The sequence below is a fragment of the Leptonychotes weddellii genome, chromosome 12 (genome assembly GCF_054177405.1).
Source record: "Leptonychotes weddellii isolate Sample4059 chromosome 12, ASM5417740v2, whole genome shotgun sequence".
Classification (NCBI taxonomy): Eukaryota; Metazoa; Chordata; class Mammalia; order Carnivora; family Phocidae; genus Leptonychotes; species Leptonychotes weddellii.
The window spans coordinates 34,765,110-34,787,227 of NC_138380.1; the positions used below are offsets into that span (position 1 = coordinate 34,765,110).

The 22,118-nt window shown below is 36.4% G+C and overlaps 1 protein-coding gene across 6 annotated transcripts in view; it reads left to right on the forward strand.

Moving 5' to 3' along the window:
• Nucleotides 1–22,118, forward strand: part of IMMP2L (inner mitochondrial membrane peptidase subunit 2) — a 750,329-nt gene that overhangs the window by 694,883 nt on the left and 33,328 nt on the right. For 4 of the 6 annotated variants that reach the window (XM_081800240.1, XM_081800241.1, XM_081800242.1 and 1 more), the window contains exon 6: nt 12,780–12,867. The exons of the other annotated variants lie outside the window; for them this stretch is intronic. In XM_081800240.1, the coding sequence (XP_081656366.1) occupies nt 12,780–12,867 (88 nt within the window). The remainder of the gene's footprint in view (nt 1–12,779; nt 12,868–22,118) is intronic. 6 annotated transcript variants of the gene reach the window in all.

Here is a 22,118-nt window from a genome sequence, read left to right on the forward strand (position 1 = left end):
CCCCCGCTTCATTCCTCCCCTCCCGCTACCTTCTTCTTCTTTTTTTTTTTCTTAACATATCTTGCATTATTTGTCTCAGAGGTACAGATCTGAGATTCAACAGTCCTGCACAATTCACAGCGTATAAGTTCTTTATATATTTTGGATATTACCCCTTATTGGATATGTCATTTTCAAGTATCTTCTTCTATTCAGTAGGTTGCCTTTTTATTCCGTTGATGGTTTCCTCGCCTTGCAAAGGCTTTTTATTTTGATGTAGTTCCAATAGTTTATTTTTGCTTTGTTTTCCTTTGCCTTAGGAGACCTACATAGACCAATATTGCTACAACCAATGTCAGAAAAATTACTACCTTTGTTCTCCTAGGATTTTTATGGTTTCAAGTCTCACATTTAGGTTTTTAGTCTATTTTGAGTTTATTTTTGTGTATGGTGTTAGAAAGTGGTCCAGTTTCATTCTTTGGCATATAGCTGTCCCATTTTCAAAGCACCACTTATTGAAGAGACTGTCTTTTCCCTTTTGTGTATTCTTGCCTTCTTTGTCATAGATTGACTATATAAAATTTTAAATGCTTTCATTGGTTATTTGTAGACTCTTCCCTCTGCAGTTTTTTTTTTTTAATTTTGAGAGAGAGCACACGTGCGTGTGAGCAGTGTGTGTATGTGTCTGTTGGCGGGGGTGGGGGGGGATGGTGCAGAGGGAGAGGGAGAGAGAGAATCCCAAGCAGGCTCCATGCCCAGTGTGGAGCCCAATGCCAGGCTTGATCCCACAACCCCGAGATTATGACCTGAGCCGAAATCAAGAGTTGGACACTTAATCGACTGAGCCACCCAGGCACCCACACCTCTGCAGTCATTTTAATGGAGCAAAGCATCCCTATTCTGGCTAAGAAAGCAAATGTTCCCTCTAGTTTTTGAGATCTGTTGACCTTATCCAGGTGGTCTTGGATATAACTGTAGGTGACCTCATTCTAATTCCCTCTTACAAAATGCCCATATCTGATCCACAAAAAACACATTGTGAACCCCGATGTACTCTAAGAATTAGGTGATTCCCAATATAGTGATCTCCCCTTTGTTCCACCACAAATGGAACTAACCAATCACTTGGCATCTAGGTTTCTCATGCATAAATCAGACACTAGTCCCCATGCCCATCAAATAGCAGGGGACACATTAAAGTCTCCAAAAGTTCCTGGCAAAGTCTTTCTCCCCAAGCAGGCATCTCCCATCCTTTCACAGCTTCTCAGTCCAAATAAATTCTTCTCCCTAATTTCTGACTTCAGGATGTTGGTGCGGATGCGGCATTTAAGAATTGTATAACTGGTTCTCAGAATCCTGCTTTGGAAATTCAGCATATGGTCAACACCTCCTTTGGAATGTGTTAATTATTGTCTTGGTGTTTCAGCTAGGATTTCCATTTTAATATTCTATGTATATAATAATTCCAGATAAAATGGATTTCCATGCTTTGTATGCTTTGTATCACTTTCTTCTCTTTTTGTCTTTCCTATTAGAACAACGGAAATGGAGGCCTATGGTGGGAGGAATAAGGGAGTGCTGTATACCTCACATATCTACTCAGAGTGAGAAAGATGTTCAAGGAGCCCACTGAATTAAGACAGCATAATCATTTACCTCCTAACTTCATGCTGTGTTATTATTCCCTCTGTTGGGTGGGCCTTTTAAGCTTCCTCCTTCATGAATTGCTATGTGGGGGACAGTTTGATATAGTAGTTAAGTGCAGACTCTAGGGCTGGATCATCTGGATCAAATCTAAGCTCCACCACTTTCTTGGTTGTGTGTCATTGGGCAAGTCATTTGATCATTATGAACCTCAGTTTTCTCATGTGTAGAATGGGGATATTAGTACTTGCCTTGCAGAGTTATTGTGAAAATTAAATGAACTAACGTATGTGTGGCTCTTAGAATAATGCATAACATATAGCAAGTGCTATGTGAACAGCAGCAGGAGTTGTAATTCTCATTATTATTACTACTACTATTTGTCCCTTACGGTTCAGTGTAATATCACCTACTTTACGAAATCTTTTGGAACTGGAAATTACACTGATTGTCCTGGTCAGAATAAGCCTGCTTTTAATCTGTTGTCATAAAACACTTTGTTTGCTGTACTACCACCCTTGTCATAGGGTAACAAGGTCAATGTTAGCAGGTCACCTTTGCCACTTGCCAGTGATCGTTTCAAGGTCATGGTATTTCTTCCTGGGCACAGTGCTTAAACATAGTAGACATGGTCAGCAAACATTAGTTTCTTTCTCTTCTCATTTTTGTTGAGTGGTTAAATCTAACTCTTAAGATCGAAGTCAATTTATAATATTTAAAGAATATTATAAAGTAAGAATATTCTTTTAAAAAGTAGTATGTAGAAGGCAAATACCATGTAAATTAAAACTGTTTTGTAATTATTAATAAAGTCTGCCATATATTTGCAATTGATATTGGATCAAGAAAACATTCTGTTTTGTACTTAGAGTAACAAAAGGCAAAATTTAACAAAGCACTGACTTCTTAAAAGAAATAGAACAGCAAAATATTTAGAACAAGAATTTCTTTAGTAACCAAGTTACATATTAGTGAAAAATGCGAATCTGGATTCAGTAGTTTATACCTATTGTCATTTCTGGTTTAATAGAGATGGACAAGTCTGATCTGTATTTGAAATGCTTTTGTGGCAGTAGTGAGAGGGTGAACTCTGGCACAATCAGTGTAGTTTCCAGAGCAAAGACTTTGAAAACACCACAGCTAGTTACAACAAATGTGTTGTTTAGACAGGTTCTGCCTCATTTTATGTGTCTACCCCAGGGGACTTGGAGCTTTACTATTCTCATACTCCCTCAGTCTCAGACCTGTCATCCAGTATAATGGTGTAGTTAAATGAGTTGTACTTGGAAATGCTTTCACTTTAGTGAAGGTCGTGAAGGTTTTAACATCTTACAGCCAAATCTTGATAAGCCACTCACAGGTATATGATGCCCTTAATGTTAATGATTCTTGGATGAAGAGGAGAGGTCAGGTGATTCTTGATGGTAAGAAGCTTAGTTTAGTTCTTGTGAATTTTGATAGTTGTTTAAAAACAAACAAATGCTCTGAAGGCTAAGAACCATATTTATGAAAACATTTACAAAACTATTGGAATGATTGGAATGGCTTTTTTCCTTCTCTGAATCTAATTTTTAAAACACCTCTTCTCTGCCACAAAAAGAGGCTGGGACATTTTCCCTAATACTTAGCAACCTTGATGAGCCACCTACCCAACGTTCCTCAAGAACCGGTAGCATTACTCTCAAAAAAGGAATCACAGACCTGTACCTCTGAAACAAATAATACATTATACATTTAAAAAAAAAATAGGAGGGGAAGAATGAAGGCGGGGGAATCGGAGGGGGAGACGAACCATGAGAGACTATGGACTCTGAGAAACAAACTGAGGGTTCTAGAGGGGGATGGGTTAGCCTGGTGATGGGTATTAAAGAGGGCACGTATTGAATGGAACACTGGGTGTTATATGCAAATGATGAATCATGGAACACTACATCAATAAATAAATAAATAAATAGGAAAAAATTTAAAAAGCAGATTAAAACCAGCATCTAAAAAAAAAAAAAAGGCATGGCAGTGTATCGGACTATTGCTTTCCTACACTAAAGCAAATAGATACTTTGGTTCCAGATTGTTCCTGAGTGAAGCACAATAACATTTCTCAATAGAGATACTTTACAAAAGATGTTATTGAAAGGATCCAGTTTGGAAGTTAAAGCATTTATTCTGACACTAGTGTTTTCCCCATCTAAGCTTAGCTTGCCAAGAGTTGGATATGGGGCAAGATCTCGCTAAGAGTTCTTCATTCTACTGAAACATAATTCTCTTTCATATGGCAAAGCACACTCCCTAAATTTGAAACCAAATAAATGCTGATCTGTTGAAATCTATTTTACAGTTATTAATAAATTTCACAATATTATCCATGCTTAAAATATGAAGTGATATTTTGATACCATCACACATCAGTTTAAATATCCTGAGTGTTCTACAGTATTTTGAGGATTTGTTGATAAGAATTGGGTAAGGCACAGAAAATAACTAGAAAAGATATTAGTCAAAGTAAGATCTCAAAATTTAGCATAAACACTTGAATAACTACTATTATTCATATAAATTATTTGTAAGCCCTTTTCAGCATTTGCAAATGTGTCTGCTAAATATTTTCTAAGTAGTGTTTCCCTCCTAAGTTCCTTGTTAGTAATCCAAGATATCTGTTCTTAGGGGTGGGAATATTTGAGATCATAGCTGAGGGTTACATGGGATATCTCTATAATTACTTCTGTTTTCTAACTCATTTGTCTTCATGACCATAACCATAGGCTATAGAATAAAGGTTCCAGTAAGTATCTCCCAGTACTGTGGGAGTTGTAATTTTTTTTTTTTTACAAAAAGCATTTTATTAAAACACATCACCAGACAGATAGACTGTGTCTTTCTCCATCAGTGGCTTTTTAGAACTGCTTCAGTTGTTAATCAGCAAAGATTCATTAACAGGATGAAAAAAATAACACTCAAGAATGAATCACTTTGTTACCTTTTATTCCTTTTGGCCAGTGAAAATGATATTGGTCTCAAAAACTTAAAAACCAGACACTCACACACATGTGGATTTAAATTTGAGTAGGATTGCCCTGTGGCAGGTGCATCACAACTGTAGGAACAAAAGCTTAGGTCGTGGCTTTGTATCGGACTGGTGGTAGTTTATTCCATTAGCTGATGTGACAGTGACTTGCAGCCATCATTTTTGCTTGGAGGAAAATGTTTACACACATACATAATTTCTGTCCCTATTGGTGAATTACCTCAAAGTCCTTGCTCTAATATAGTTTGACATTCCCATTTATGGTCCAGTGACCAAGGTTTCAGACTATAGTGTATTGGCCATTTTATTATTCTTTGTTATTTATAAAAGAATATTTTTAGCTTAGAGTTGGTATATCTATTTTAGAAAATGCAATGCAATATCCCAGGTACAAGGAAATCTTTCTTTTAATGAAGACTTGATTAAGACACAGAGCTTTGATGAGTTTGCCATGGCTGCCTGCTCCCTATACTGGTTATACCAAACTCCAGATTTTTGTGGCCTGAGAAGCATGATCGTAAAGAATGAAGAACTTCTGTTTTCAGAAACTTGCTTTGCTCACATAGTTCTCTGCTTCACAGCACCACCCTATACTCCTAGCATTTATCTTCAAACCATCCCAGTTGGTAATTCATAGGAAAAGCTGGCTGAGTTAGGATCTCCTCTCTTGTTATTATAAGAAAGACTTAGAAGACAGGCCTTGATTTCCTGCCAGAAAGAATGATAAATGTTTTAAGTTTGCCTTTTAAACTCTTAACATTTTCCATAGAAACAAAAGTTTGAATAGATTTTCACGTTGATCATAAAGTATGACATCTATTTTCCAAACAAACAAAAATAGATCCAACTATGTGGAGAGGATGGATTATATGATTTCTTAGTTTTCATTTTTTTTAAAGATTTTATTTATTTTAGAGAGAGAGCATGAGCCAGGGGGAGGGAGAGGGTAAGAGAGAATCTCAAGCAGACTCCATACTGAGCACCGAGCCCTATGTGGGGCTCAATCTCATGACCCTGAGACCATGACCCGAGCCCAAGTCAAGAGTCGGACATTTAACTGATGGAGCCACCTAGGTGCCCCCTTAGTTTTTATCTTAGAAAATATTCATGTGAATTAAGTGAATTGGTTTTGAAGTCAGCAAGATCTTTTGGGATTCTGACTTTACCACTTATTATCTATATGACTTCTGGCAAGTTCCTTACCTTCCTTGCACCCAGTTTCTCATTTTTCAAAACAGGTGATATATATCTTAATGACTTGTTTTTGAGAATTAAATGAGATCATGAACATGAAGTGCTTATTAGGAGGCCCTGCACATAATGGGTAGTAAATAAGTATTAGCTACTTAAATCCTACTATTACTAATATAATTCCTGATGTTGCTCCTACTACTATATTTCTATTAATACTTGTTATCAGTCCACTCCACTATTCAGAACCCTTCAGACTTTCCATTGCTCCAACCCCACCCTATTCTCCTTACTTGACTATTGCCCTTATCTACGTTTTCCCAAATATCCAAAATATGTTTGTATTTATGTCCATCCTGGAATTTTCTCCTGCTTCTCACCTATTAAAATCTTACTTATCTTGAAGTGCCAGCCCAAATGTGTTTTCTCACTAAATCTTTATCAGTGTACCCAGTTAAAATCAATCCTTCACACAGCTATGCTCTCAAATCCCTTGGTTTTCACCTTTATTATAACACTTTAATTCATTCTTATCTTATTGCTGTCTACAGTTCTCTCTCTCTCCTTGCATTGTAAGGTATTTGAAATACTTTCTTGCTTATCTTTATCTTCTCTTACTACATATAATCCTCACCAATGAGCACAAGTCTTTTCCACATGGTCACTATTCAATCAATATTTGTTGAATTAAATTGTTATACAGAATTCTCTAGTAGCATTTCTTTGCTAATAAAATGAAAATTGATGGTCATATAGATAACTCTGAGGCAATATGAGACACTGAAATGTTCTCTAAATAATCAAATCACATTCAACATGTTTTAGAATTGTTTTTGTAATATTCTGTTCTTTCAGTAGTTGGTCAACCATAGATGGTACATTAGTTTGCTAGGGCTGCCTTAACAAAATACCACAGACTGGGTGGCTTAAAGAGAAATTTATTTTCTCCTGCTTCAGGAGGCTAGAAGTACAAGATAAAGGTGCTGGCAGGGTTGGTTTCCTTTCAAGCGTCTCTCCTTGGCTTGCAGATGGCTGCCCTCTTGCTGCTTCATCACATGGTTGTCCATCTGTGCATGTGTATGCCAGGGGGTGTCTGTTTGTCTGTCCTAGTCTCCTCTTCTTAGAAGGACATGGGTCAGGTTGGATTGGGGCTCATCCTAAGAGTCTTATTTTGAGCTAATCATCTCTTTAAAGCCCCTATATCCAAATAGTCACATTCTGTGGTACAAGGTGTTAAGACTTCAACACAGGAATTTTGAGGGAACATAGTTTATTCCATAACAAATGACAACTCCTTTTTAACCAGGATTTTTGATTAACAAGAAAATCTCATTTCCTGATTATTAGTCCCCCTCAAAATATAACATATGGTCCTATAATTCTCCACAAATGAAATCTTCAAGTAATAGAAGAGAATACCTGTGGAGTACTTTGTATTGCTTATTAGTGAGCAAAACCCCCTTATATTCTTCATTTTCTATTACTTCTTATGGTTTTTATTGTGGATATTTTCATTGGATAAACTATTTGCAATAAACAGTAATAGTACCAGTAACAATAATATTAAAAATGGCTGGCCTTAATTGAACTCTTCATATGTGACGGATACTACCAAAGCACTTCACAATGCATAATTTCATTTAGTCAGTGTAACCACTCTAAAAAATCTGAGACCTAGGGAGGTGTTAAGTTTCCCAAAGTCAAACACATAGAAAGAGATGCTGTCTGTTCCTTTCAGCTTGTCTCTGGTATGGGTCAGAGTCTGTTTGATGCTCAAATCCATGTAGTTGATGAATACACTGTGCTGCCACTCAGTGATGACACTAGAAATAGGATGGGTATAGGGTGGCAATTCCTTTGGAAGAGAAGCAAGAGAATTTTTCCTGAAGCTGATCTGGTGTAACAAAACTACTTTTGCATGTTGTGTATTAATCTTAATGGTGCCTAGGGGCGGGGGGCCGCTAAGAGAGAGAGGGCTAAACCCTCCCAAAGCATCACTTGGTTCTACAGTTGCTAACAGTCCACAACCACAAAGGGAAAGAAGTCTGTGTTCTAACATAACTGTGAATGAAAATTCACTTTTGAATTCCACCTATTCTGGAAAAAGAGTGGCAAGGATCCAAAAATATTTCTTTGCTATTTTAAAGTAGTAGTCATAGCCACTAAGTGAAGTGCATTTAAAAGATTTCAAAAATACTCAGCATAAATGCTGCATTTCCAAGAGTTATATTCCAGTGAATATAAGACAGCTCACATAAGAACAGAAGGGCCACAGGCTCAGCTCCACATTGTGGTTGCAGCCAGTATCGTAATCTCAACCAGTAATAATAGAGCAAAGACTACATGAAATCTTATGTTTCAAAATTTAAATTGTTCTAGTACATGTGCACAAATAATTCTGTGGTTTTACTAAATTCTTTTAAAATAATAACACTGGCATAGCCATTTTTGCTTGGAAAACCTCAGAGAATCATGACAACATTCCTCTATAGTAGTGAACTCTTCCATTATTGTTTATTTCCTTGCTTAGCTCATCCCTTCAGTCCTCTTTTACTTCTCTTACTGTTAAAAACAGCCTCAAAGAAGAATGATTACCTTCTACATAAATGTTTTGTTAGAATAATTACCAGACTCAACTGGGGCTCTAACTCTATCCTTACCTGACTTTCTTTTTTTTTTTTTAAGATTTTATTTATTTATTAGAGAATACGAGCTGGGGGGGGTGCGGGCAGAAGGAGAGGGAGAAGCAGACTCCCCGCTGAGTAGGGAGCCCAATGTGGGGCTCCATCTGGGACTCCAGGATCATGACCTGAGCTGAAGGCAGACTCACCCAGGCACCCCATTAGCTGACTAGCTAGAATAAAATAGAGTATATGTTTGTTTCATCATCCTGTTAACAGGCACACCTTAATTCCAATTGGGATATCTCTTAAAATTTTGTTGTTTATAATCTCTTGCTTTTGACTTTAGTTAATGGTCCCTTGCTATGCTTCCCCTGTGAATTTCATCCAGTAACAGTGACCTACTCATGCCCCTCTCAGCTAATTTCCCAGACATCATGAGATTTCCAGGATTTTAGTTGGAGTGCATCTGGTCATCCAAAATTGTGATTTTTAGACTTCAAACACTGAGATGTAAAATAACTCTTGAGTTTTACAGCTGTCAGAAGTGAGAACATATTGAATTGGTTTAAGCCAAAAATATTTCATCTCCAATTTGATTTACTGGATATTTTGGCCAGAAGTGCAGAAATGCCATAAATAGTGATTTACAGTGTAACTACATAAAAGAGTGCCATAATTCAGAACTATAGGATAGAGCATGTGATGAACTCTTGTTATTGTAATATGGCCAAATTAACAGCTTCTTCTCATTTAAAGCTGTTTGTTTTCTATGAAGATCACAGATGAAGGTCATTTGATAATGCAAATGACATTCTGCTTGTTTGATCATTCCTTCAAAGATGTTCAAGCAGAATAAAGCATCTTGTATCCTACTGACACACAGGCAAGGCTATACGTATAAGCATCCCAGACTTAAAAGAATTTCCTGTTAGTGTGTGCAGTTGCCAAACAGAAAAATATTAGGATATATTTTTACAAGTAAATTTTTGTATTTAAATAATGGGTTGGATTGCTTTTTCCCCCAGAGCACTATTACTTCATTCGTAAAAACTCTTTTAAATTACCTAGGTATTTAAATTTCCTGATTAATTGCCTCTAATACTTGGTTTTATGTTATATGAATAATTAAAACTAGTGGAAGTAAACCTTACTGCTTTTCACCTTGAAATACCTATTTCTGGAGTTAGGGGCTCCAAATATCACCTTCATGTTCACCAACTTCTATGTTGAGTCATCCATGTATCAGAGACTCATGTCAGGTGTCACACAAGAGTTGAAGACTCCTCCTTCATTCCTATCCTTGCTCTTTTCCCCCATGTCCAGTCCAGTGTTTGCCTGGATTCAGATCCTATTATCTTTGTTTTGTACCTCTCATCCTTAACTTTCTGACCTTTGTCATTAGTCATTTGATTTTCTTGATTTTGTCCTTCAGGGTTTCCTAAGGCAGAGTTTTCCTAAAGGAGTGTGTTCTGGTGTACAAGCAGTGAATGGATTAGAATGGGTGATAGTGTGTCTGGGATGTGTGCCAAGCAGTAGGTGACCCCTTGATCCAGTCATCGACAGCTTCAGGAAGCCTCATTTCTTTATTGTAGCGTGCCACACAAATAGTGGCATTTTTAATGTGTGCCCTGACTGCCCTAGGGTGCTTATACCTGTCCTCTTGTTCTTGCTGCTTCTGGCTTTTTCATGTAAACATCTGAGCTGACCTAAGGTCGGCACTGGATGATTCCATTTAGGTATGGAACCATACCCAGATAAATCTGCCTTGTACTTTGGGCCCCTTCTCTCCCAGCCTGATGGAGGGATTCAGGACCATAATCTCTTAGCTCTGCGGCTCCCACACTCCTTTACTCCCTCTATTCCCCTTCACACTCTTGAAGCACTTCAATCACTACCACCCCTTTCTTGTAAACTTAAAATATTACTGCTCTCCTCCCTTTCCACACAGTCTAACTTCCAAGTACATCGATTTTATCACTGTCACCTCCCTGGTTCCTATCCATTCTGTCATACTTTTCTGTCAACTTCTAGCTTTGAATTAAACCTGCCATCCACTTTTTGGTTTTTATTACAGGACTGCTGAGTGCCACTATAGACAATTAAACCACTGAATCACATTGGTACAACTAACCAAAATCTATCATTTCCTCTTCATTTGGACAGTGCCAGCCATATCCGTGTAGCCCCATTTAATTCGCTAATCTACGACCAGAGTTTGCCCCAAATATCTACCACTCTTTTCACAATCCCTACTTTACTCCTAACCCTTCTAAAAAGATGGCATCACTGCTACTTCCCTGAGAAACTGGAAGCATAAAAGCCCTCAGACTTCCTATTTCTATGCTAATGAGCATGCCTGCATTCACTCTTCTCACCTATTTATGTAGGTATAGAGGTAAGAGGTACAGATCACCATCTTATATCAGAAACCTCAGTGTTATCCTTGACTCTTCTTTTCTGCTCACTCCCCACATTTACTCCTTCTGCAGATAGAGAGGACTTTGCGCTGGTCTTAGACTGATTTACCCCCATCTCTGATCTAGAACTCATTCCCTTGTCCCAGGGACCATATTTTATTAATCACCCCCCCCTTTTTTTTTTTTTTTTGCCTTTTCAATTTCTTCTGTCTTTTGGCTTTTTACCCAGCACATAAACCTGTTCAGATCTCTCCCAATTTATGAAAAAGTTCTCAATAATATTTCCTTCTTAGATTTAACTATTAATAATTCCTGTTCTTCTCTGCCATTCTTTTTGAGAAAGACATCAGTCTTCAACATCTCCATGGCTTCATCATGCATTTGCCCCTCAGTGCATTCCAGTTTACCACCGAAACTCCACAGAAGTTATTTTTTTAGGGTTTTATTTTTAAGTAATCTCTACACCCAATGTGGGGTTTGAACTCAAAACCCTGATATCAAGAGTCGCATGCTCTACCGACTGAGCCAGCCAGGCACCCCTCCATGGAAGATGTTCTTGCTAAGATTTTTAATGACTTTCTAATTGCCAAATCCAATAGTCACTACTGTAAATTATTTTCTCCTTGACATGTTCTATGCATTTGGTTTGACAGGACACCACTTTCTTGGTTGTTTGCTCATTTAGTTAACAAATGTTGACCCATTGTGTTCCAGGTAGTGTAATAGGTGCCCTGAATACATACAATGACAAGCAATATAAACATCATGCCTGCCTTTTGAGAGCTTACCTATGTATTGTTTATTTTTTAGACTGTGCCTTTCAAGTCTATTTAGATGATTCCTCACCTTTCAAATAAACCCTTAGATGTTGTTGGCCAGTAGGATTCCCTCCTCTGTCTTCTTACACATTCCAGGTCATCTCCTAAAATAACTTACCCAAATCTTCAGCAACTTCTATTTCTCATGTTCTCATGACTTTCAAATGTTTCTTCATTCCAGACCTCATCATGAGCTTTAATTCCCTATTTCTAAATACTTCTTATCCAGAGTTTCCATTTTCAATGACTGGCACACAGTTGTATACTAGAAACTTGGGAATGATCTTTGACTCTTTACCCACTTCCTCTTATTTTAAATCACATCTCAGTGTCAAGATACTGTACAGATTATGAATCTTTTATCCTTAACATTTCTGACAGCCATTTTCTCTTCCCAGAATTGATCATCCCTTTCTTTGATAATATTAACACCAGAAATACTGGGATTTTTAAAAATGACTGCACTGACATAACACTGAAAACTTACAAAACAAAATATTTTTACCCTCCTCAGCCCTTTGCATTTGTTTTGACATATTGTAACCTTTAATTAGGTTGGCAATATTAATTACCTTAGAGAATATCTTTTAGGGCTTGGATAAATCGGTTCACAACAAGCAGATATGGTGCTCTTAGTAAATAATAAAAGTACCTTGAAATAAGTTTAAAAGTATACTTTTTCCCCCAGTCTGAGATATAATCATTTACTTTCTGTTCACCTGAAGGATTACTAGAAACCATTTAACAGTCTCCTCTAAGTTAACCAACTGTCGAAAATAATGTATTTGATGAGGTGTTGGAGGTTTTTTAGCCAACTTTTGATTATCCTTGGTAATGGATCAGCATGGATGAAAGACATTCACAGATCATTTTAAACTGTCTTTTTAGCCAGTAGCTATAAATTCCTTGATCACTAAATCCCTCATGATGCATGCTAAAAAAGAGCAGAAAGGTGTGTCTAGTTGAATCTCCTTTTAGTTCTCTATTTCCGATGGAAATAGTAATAATGAACTGATTATGTATAATAATAACTACTGACTTTCTATCACTAGATTATAAAGTAAGTTGACTTTTTTTTTTTTAGGTAGAAGAAATTGGATCTGGTCTAAGCAAATGCTTTACTGAAAGTTTTCTTAGATTTGGCATGTGCTGTGGAATCAGGGTAAACAGTAGTAAGTACCCAAGTGTAAAATGCAGGGCGGGGGTGGGGGGCAGTGTTAGGCAAAGAGGATGAAGCAAGAATCTCAGTTACCTCCCAAACTGGTTAGTTAACTTAAAGATGATTCTCACCAGTACTTAATTTTTCCCCCAAGAGTCCTCTGAGTTTACTTTTCCTGAAAGTCTTACTTCCTTTGCTTTTCCTTGAAAAAGTCAATTTATTCTTAGTCTAGCAAAACCAAGTAGAAAGAAATCAAGCGAATAGAAATTGACATTTAGAACACAAAAATTTGACAAACTGGGTCAGACAAAGTTAATCGCTTAATGAATGGCTTACCCTGAATGGTCTAATGTTCCATGTTGTCACCTGAGTTCTGGTAGGGACAGTGTGAGGGAGCATTTCCACAGTAGTGGTTCTCAATGATGCTGAATTCACCACATAACAAATGGTTAGGATAAAGTCTCTTAGCAATTAATACGAGAGCTATATTTCTGAGAATAATTGATAGTTACACATTGCATTGAAAAGCTGCACTATTTAATAGGTGTGATAATACTGTAAGAGAAACTTAGAAATGTTAGAAGGGAGTGATATTCCTAAGGGAAATTATTCAACTTGAAGTAACTTAGGCTTGGTTTTTCTTATTCAACAATCTAAATGTTGTTATTAACACATTAAATTGGTGCTTTTCCCACTACACACATTTAACAAATACAGTTACTTTGACTCTTTTCCTTAGAATTTATAAAACCAATTAAGAATATTAGGAATTTGAGGAGGTGACTCTTAAAATCTTAAAAAAAAAAAAAAAGCCCTTTTGAGAGCGATTAGAAAACTATCCTTTTGTATATAATTAGAATTCAATAAGATCTTGACTATATTATATGTTTTACTTTGAAACCTAATCATTATATGAGCAGTAGTCTTCATCACACAAAGACTTATTTGAAAACATCAAAGTTATTTTCTGAACACAGTATTCTGATGATACTTAGAATTTCTTTGCACCCCATTGCTTCTCATAGTTCATACTTCTACAAAATTATTTCTACAAGGCCAACTGATTTTATATTGATCTATTTTAAAATATGAATGAGCTACACACTGAGGTTTTGAAACACGTAAGTAAAAGGAATTATCTCTGGGGGATGGATGTGTGGGGAAGTGAAGCAGAAATTATGCTGGTAAAACTGAATTCTGGACATTTATTTCTAAATATAACCATATATAAAAAGGAGGAGGAGGAGAAACACTTCCTAACTCATTTGAGAAGGCAGTAATTACTTGATATCAAAACTAGACAAAGACCTTAAAGGGAAAGAAAATGACAGACCAATATTCCTATGAACAAAATCCTTACCAAAATATTAGCAGATTGAATCCAACAGTATATTTTTAAAAGGATAATATATCATGACCAAGTGGGGATTATTTCAGAAATGCAGCGTTGTTTAACTTTCAAACGTCAATCAGTGTAAATTATCATGCTAACATAATGAAGGAGCAAAACCAATTATCTTTATTGATGCAGAAAAAGCATTTGACAAAATTGAACATCCATAATAAAAATTCTGAGGAAACTAGGAATATAAGGGAACTTCATTATTCTGAGAAAAGTTATCTATAAAATCCTACAGTAACCACATAGTTAACCATGATGCCTTCCTAAATCATAAAGAATTTCATAACCAAAAAGCATCAAAATGCTTCCTCTTTGAGATAGGAAACAAAGCATGGATAACTGACCTCACCACTTTTTCAGGGTTGTATTGGAGGTCCTAGGTAGTACAATACTACAAGAAAAATAAGAGTTAAACAGATTAGTAAGTAAAAAAGTAAAAGTTTTTAAAACAACATGATTATATGTATATAAAATATTAAGGTATGTACAAAAACACTACTAGAACTAATATGCACCTTTAATAAGGTGGAAGAATATAAGGCCAACATTCAAAAAAATCAGTTGTGCCTGTACACTGGTAATGAACAATTGGAATTTAGAATTTTAAAATTATTTATAATAGCATCAAAACCATGAAATACTCAGGGATAAATTTAGTAAAATATGCACAACACTTACACTCTGGAAACTACAAAACACTGCTGAAATAAATTAAAGAAGACCTAAGAAAATAGAAAAATATATAATGTCCTTGGAAACTCACTATTGTTAAGATGTGAATTATCCATAATTTAATTTACAGACTCAATGAAATCCCAGTCATTCTGGTTTTAATATTTATGATTAGCATTGGCTGTTTTCTTGAAAGTGTTATCTATGATATATTTAGCACTTTTTATTTATAAGTAATTGCTGAATCAAAAATTTATTAATGTGTAATACACATGCACACATATGTGCTTGTATATATTAAATCCAAATAAGATGTGAGCCGAAAAGAATGCAGATTTTTGTTTTAGGTTAATCACATATACTATATTTCAGTGCAACTTTAAAACTTAGAATAGGAAAAAAAAAATAAATAAAACTTAGAAACCTTACAGCAACACAGCTTATTTGACTGTGTAGATAAAGGAAATGAATTAGACTAGCACACCATAATAGGACATGTCGGAAAAGCCTGGGTTTAAATCCTTATTTACATTTGTGTTATCTTTTGAAGTTTATCTAGTATCTTTAATCTTCTAGTTTCTCATCTATGAAATGGGATTAATCACTCCTTTGATATCATGTTTTGCCCAGATTTAATGAGATAATGTACATAAAGCATTTTAAATAATGCCTTCCTTTTAGTAAGCACTAAATATTTGGTAGTTTTTATTATTGATAATGATAATGATCTATTAAAGGCAGTATATATTACATTATATACTATAGAAAATACCCAATGTTTGCTGCAATTAATTTATAAAAACTATAGTATGATAGATGAAAGCACATAACTTTCTCACATGAATTTGGTAAGGAATGTTCTTACCTGTTCAAGATAGCCGCATGATGGCCTCAAGTTTATCAGAAGTGTAACATACATCATAAAATGGATTTGTTAATTATAATACTTCATAACAATTTAGATCTGTTAAAAATAATAGATTTCCTTTTTTTTTAAAAAAAACTGTTTCAAGGCCTATAAAGGGATGCAAACATTTTGCAAATATTCTTTTGACATTACAATTCATTTCTATGGCCCCAAAATTAAACATACACAAAATTAAATCATACATCTATATCAGTATATAGAAGTACTAATATGCTGGCCATACTAAATAAGCATTTAATACTGAATTTGCTTTATTCTTAGAATTAATGGGCGGGCCTTTGTTTTTGCTTTGTTGTTGTTGTTGATCTTGTTGGTTTTGTTTTGTTTTAGATGTAGAAGGAAGTAGAGGTTGAAATAAATGACCAAGTAAGAAAGTCTAGTATCCAATAAGTATTGTAATCTCAAGTTAGAGTTTAAGTAAACCCATCAACACTGAGAGTCTACAATAAGGGAAAAGATAACCTAAGAGGTAGTGATACAAGGAATTGGAGATGGGAGGATTCAGGGAAATATTTCTAGTAATCCAGGCTGGCAGGTGGTTATTGATCAGGAGACCCATTCATGGATAATGTCTGAATACTAAACAGTCTTTGTGCCAATCTTTGTGAGGGATATGAGAATTGCAGTAGTTAAGACCTGTATATTTAGAAATATGTGATTCACCAAAGTAAGGTGGTAAGGTAAAGTAAGGTAAGGTGAATCTACAAGGCTCAACAAATCTACAAGTTGACAAGTATGTGGAAAGGTGTGTGTGTATGTGTGTGTTTGTGTAGGGATGAGGGAGGAATGGTTCTTAGAAAAGTGACCAAAGCTGAAACTTCAATTCTGTGGATTAGAGCTCTTGGATTCAAAAGGCTTCAATTAGGAACAGTGAGAAAATCAACCCTGGGTGCCTGGTCCAGGTCAAGCTGGAAGAAAAAGAGGCTTGGGAGTGTATTCGTTTTCTGTGATGCATAACAAATTACCACAAGCTCATATTTTAAAACAAGTCATATTTATTATCTCACAGTTCTGTGGGTCAGGAATCATGACTGACTTAGTTGGAGGCTCTGTTCAAGGCCTCTCAAATAATTAAAGTGTTCTCTGGGCTGTGGTATTATCTGGAACTCAACTGGGGAAGAATCAGTTTCCAAGCTCATTCAGGTTGTTGGCAGAATTCATTTCTTTGTGGCTGTTTGGCTTCTTACTGGATATCAACTCTTGGCCCCCATTGGGTCATAGAGGTTACTTTCAGTTCCCTAATATGTGGCCCTCTCTGCTGGCAGTTTATAGTAAGGCTGTTTGCTACTTTGGGACCAACAGGAAAATTCCTTACACTCCATCATGCTAAGACAGAGTCTTATATACATAGTGTAATGTAATCATAGAAGTCACATCCCATCACTGTTTCCACATTCCCTAGATTAGAATCAAGTCACAGGTTCCACCTGCACTCAAGGGGAGGGAGGCTGCTTAGTGACTGGAGATTATGAAGTTCCATCTCAGAATTCCTCCTACCACATGGAGTAAGCTCAGTGATCTTCCTAGGGATAAGAAGCCCTAGGTCTTAATATGTGACTTAATAGTTTGGGCCCTATTTAATGGGTTATTAGAAATGATAAGTACTTCAAAACTCAATTGGGACTGGCACAAGTCTAGGGCAGAATCATTTCTACAACTGATATCATCTCTGAAAACAACTGAAAGAAGCTTGGGAGAGCTGAGGCCAGAAAAAACAACAGGAAGTGTAGGGATTATAGGGATGGGTAAACATGATTTTTTCAGTGGATACCAATTTTTATCAGCTTGGTATCAGACCAAATAAAGGCTATCACGAATAGGGGCTTTTAAATCTTCTCACCTTCACTGCCACAGTCTATTTGACACTTTGCTGACAGCTGTCACACCATCTCACCCTTCACTGGAAATTCATAAAAACAATTACCATGTCATTAAAATTTACTTAAAAATTGGAAATTCAAAATATTCTCAAAGTAGCTCAGATGGACACAAGGCCATAGACTATAGACTATCCAGGCATGTGATGATATCTTTCTCTGCTTTGATGTCTGTGAAAACCTGTGAATGAATTGCAAACATTATAACTTTGAATTAGGCAACAGCTTAAGATGAGAAGGGTGTAGTGGAAAGGTGAGAACAGAATACTGGATACAGTGTGCATTAGTTGTGGTTAAATTTAACTATCTAGAACAGACCATCCATTTGGTTTTTTCCCATTCCTGAAAAATCCAGAACATCTTCTTTCAGCCCTGTCATCCTCAGAGCACAACTTTCAAAGACAACTGAAGTTTCAATGTCAGTTTCTATGACTGCTGAGTTTCTGATGCCAGCCATCACTCCTGAATTCTAGAAAGGATGAAAGGGGAAGGCAGTGGGAGATAGGGGAAAGAGTATCCTCTCAGTCCCCTCTTAAAGATCCTTTGTGGAAGTTCCACCCATTAACTTCCATTTTTATATCACTGGCCAACCTTGGTAACAAGGGAGGCTGGGAAATGCAGTCTTTACTGGTTGCCATAGGAAGAAAATCAGGGTTATTGAAATAGGAGAAAAAATGTTGGTTATACAAGTAGCAATCTCTCCAACATAGTACAAACTATGATCTTTGTAGTAGTGTCTGAACTCGGAAAAGGCTTATCTGTCCGTCCATCCAGCCATCCATTGTTTTATAATTCTGTATTTTAAAGGTTAAGTTACAATGAAATAGTACAATTTATATATTTAGGGGTAACTAAATTGTAAGTATTAGCTTTGTAAGACAATATTAGCTTATGTTCTGTATGAAGACATAATATCTCAAGACTACATAATGATTGAACCTATTTATTTTATTGGGCAGCAGTTAGAGATGATGGATTTCTCTTTGCAGAGAACGTGTCATCTTTGTTAGGCATTTTCCTAACACCTTATTTTCAGTGTATCTTGCAATTATATATTGGCTCTTCCTGCCAGTACACAGAGTCAGTGACACTTGACTCTGGAGAGTTTGGATAGGAACTTCTGTGTATCTTCCCTTGTGTTTAATTCCCAGGTCCTGCCATTCCATTCCTCATGGAATTTGAACAATGAATTCTTCAAATGGAAATGGCTGATGACTTATAATATTGAAAGGCATGAATAGTTTAACAGAGATTAACATACAGTGACGTGTACAATTAGCCATGTTATTTTAACAGCAAAACATTTAGCCCTCCCAAATTATTAAATAGAAAACTTTTGTGCATACACTGTATAAGGACAACAGCATGCTTTTTTTTTTTTTATTAGTTTCCTTCCACGTAATATTCACAAGGAACTCTATTTTATCCTTTTGAAATAATTTTGTAAGAATTATCTATTTGGTCAGTTTCAGTGAAAATTCCAAACCATCAAATAGCACTTTAAACCAACACAATATTTTGTTATAGTCCTATCGGAGTTTCGTTTCAAGTATCCGATGAGATAAATAAGCCATTTCTTTAAGTAGTAACATTTTAGTATAACATTAATACTTTTTTAGGCTCTCTGATGTTTGTGGTTATGTTGGTACTGATGCCATAATCCATATGATTACTCAATCCACTATGATTCTATCCCTATCTGCTGTTGTCCCTGACATGTTTCCATTTTGGCTGTAAGCACAAAATACTTGTGAAATATTTAGCCAAAATCAAGATACACTATGTTTAGAACACTTGTCTGATTTATAGTCTAGAAACCTTGTCACAAAGAAATTGAAGTTGATTTGGCATAACTAGTTGGCAGCAAACTTGTACTTGCTTCTGGTTGATTTCATTTTCCCAAGAGCTCACTGACCATCTGTATAACAAACTTCAATCAAATTTCAACCTTTAAACTTTTTTGGATGTCTACTAGTTTTCTGATCTCCCTCAGGCTTTACTGCTGTCTGTTAGGCATCTTCCCTTGCATGTTCCTCCAGGGTTTCAAATGTAATACATGTAAAATGGAACTCATGTCAGTGCCATGTCTGCCTTCTAATTACCTATGATACTACCTCTTAGCTAATGACCCATTCACCCTCCCAGTCTCCCCAAATCAAAATCTTGGAGTAGTCTTTGTCCCCTACTTCTAATCACCTTTCTAATGCGTGATTTTCTGTCCACCCATGGTCATAATCTCAATGCATGTGTAATATTCTCTTACCTGACGATTATAGTCAACTTCTTACTGCTCTTTTACCCTCTCATCAACACTACACATGCCTGCCAGATTAATTTTCCAGAAGCACAGCTTATGTCATTCACTACTTAGCAATCTGCATGGCTCCCCATTAACTAATGAATAAGATCCAAACTGTTCAGCCTGGCACTTAGACACTAGTCTGGACACAGCCTTCCTTTCCAGTCTCATTGCTTATAAAGTCTCTGTGTCTCCATGTGCTCCTTCACCGTTCTTTCCCCCACCCCCATCTCTGATCATTCAGCAAGGGACATTGCAAATGTTGATGAAGTTTTTGCTGTTCCCAGTTTTGAAAAGCAAGCTCTGTTTTCTCCAAACATCTATATTTACCTTACCAAGGCACACGGCCGTCTGAAAGTCACAGCTATATTAGCATTAGCTTTTGGAGACCGTGACCTCCCCTTTGCTGTGCCCACAGTATTTGTCCTCTGGGTAAGACATCATTCATCTTTTCCTTATGTTTTGCCTCCTTAACTGGAAAGCATTGTTCTTAATGGTCTGTCTGACTAGGTTGTCTGTGTCTTCCTTTCATAATTTTGTTGCTTCAGTGTGTCTTGTCTCTATACTGTTGGCCTCCTGAAGTGCCCTACATTACTTTTTTCTATCATGTATTGCTGTACATCCCTCTGTACCCTTTCCCTCCCTGACCTTTAAAAAATTTAAGAACTTTTTTAACCTTGCAGACTGTATTTATTTTCTTTATTGAGATGAAATTCACATTAAGGTGAACAATTTGTGGCATTTTGTACATTTATAATGCTGTGCAGCCACTACCTCTATCTGGTTCCAAAACCTTCTCATCTCCCCAAAAGGAAACCATATACCCACTTACTTACTCCCCATTTCTCCCTCTGTCTAGCCCCTGGTAGTGATGAACCTGCTTTCTGTCTCCATGAATTTACCTATTCTGGACATTTCATCTAAATGAAACCAAAACAATATATGACCTTTTGTGTCTGGCTTCTTTCACTTAGGACAGTGATTTTTGGTTTCTCTTTTGAGGTTCATCCATATTCATGTATCAGTACTTGATTCCTTTTTATAGGTGAATAATATTCCATTATATGTATATATCACATTTTGGTTATCTGTTCACCCACTGCTGGATTTGGGGTTGTTTCCACTTTTGGCTATTATGAATAGAGATCCTATTGTATATTACTGAACAAGTATTCGTTTGAATACATACCTATTTTCCATTCTTTAGGACACATGCCTAGAAGTATAATTGCTGGGTAATTCTATGTTTAACTTTTGAGGAACCACCAAACACTCTCTCTCTTTTAATCAGTATGTGTTCAGTCCTGAGTACCTTCTTGCAAAGGCTTGATAACGCCCAAGAGCTCACATTTACTCTTCTGTATCAGAATGTATGCTCTGATTCACAGGCAGTTAAGGATCTAAATAATAGACTTAATTTCCCTTTCGCTTAATTTTCCTGGGGCCTTACTGAACTCTATCCTCTGCGGTTCTTTTTTTCTATATCCCATCTGATGTTGTCTTTTGTATCTGATTTTATCTGGGTTTACAACATCTTCATCCAGTGGACAAGGCTGCCAAACACTTTCTTCTTTGTCTCCTTGAGATTGTGTTCTGTCCCTGCCAGGAGCCAATTATTCTAAAATTAGTCATCATCCAGAAAAATAAATTCTAGTCTATTCCTCTTTTTTAGCCAGCTATTCATTTGTATGTGATCTTTTCTTTTTCAAAGGCTAGTACTTTAATTGGAAAAAAAGAAAAAAAAAAACTTACTCCTTGTGTATTCCAGGGTTTCACAAGTCTGTAGGGAAATAGTTTTATATTTTTACAAATATGTCTATCTCCCAGGGTCAGTTATCAGAAATTGTGATAGCTGTAGTCTCCTATATTGGGAATACTTGTCCCAGGTAGGAAACCTAGCACCTAGTAGAGATAATGGTCCACAAGCATCCATCACCAGCACATGACCTCCTACTTGCTGGAGTCCCGATAGCTTTTCTTGTATCACTGCTGCTGCTGTTACTCCTGAAGGCCTGGTTTGACCTTTTATCATAAGAAACTGATTTCTGTCAAATAGTTCCAGAGGCTCAGAAGTTCTTCTGCTTTT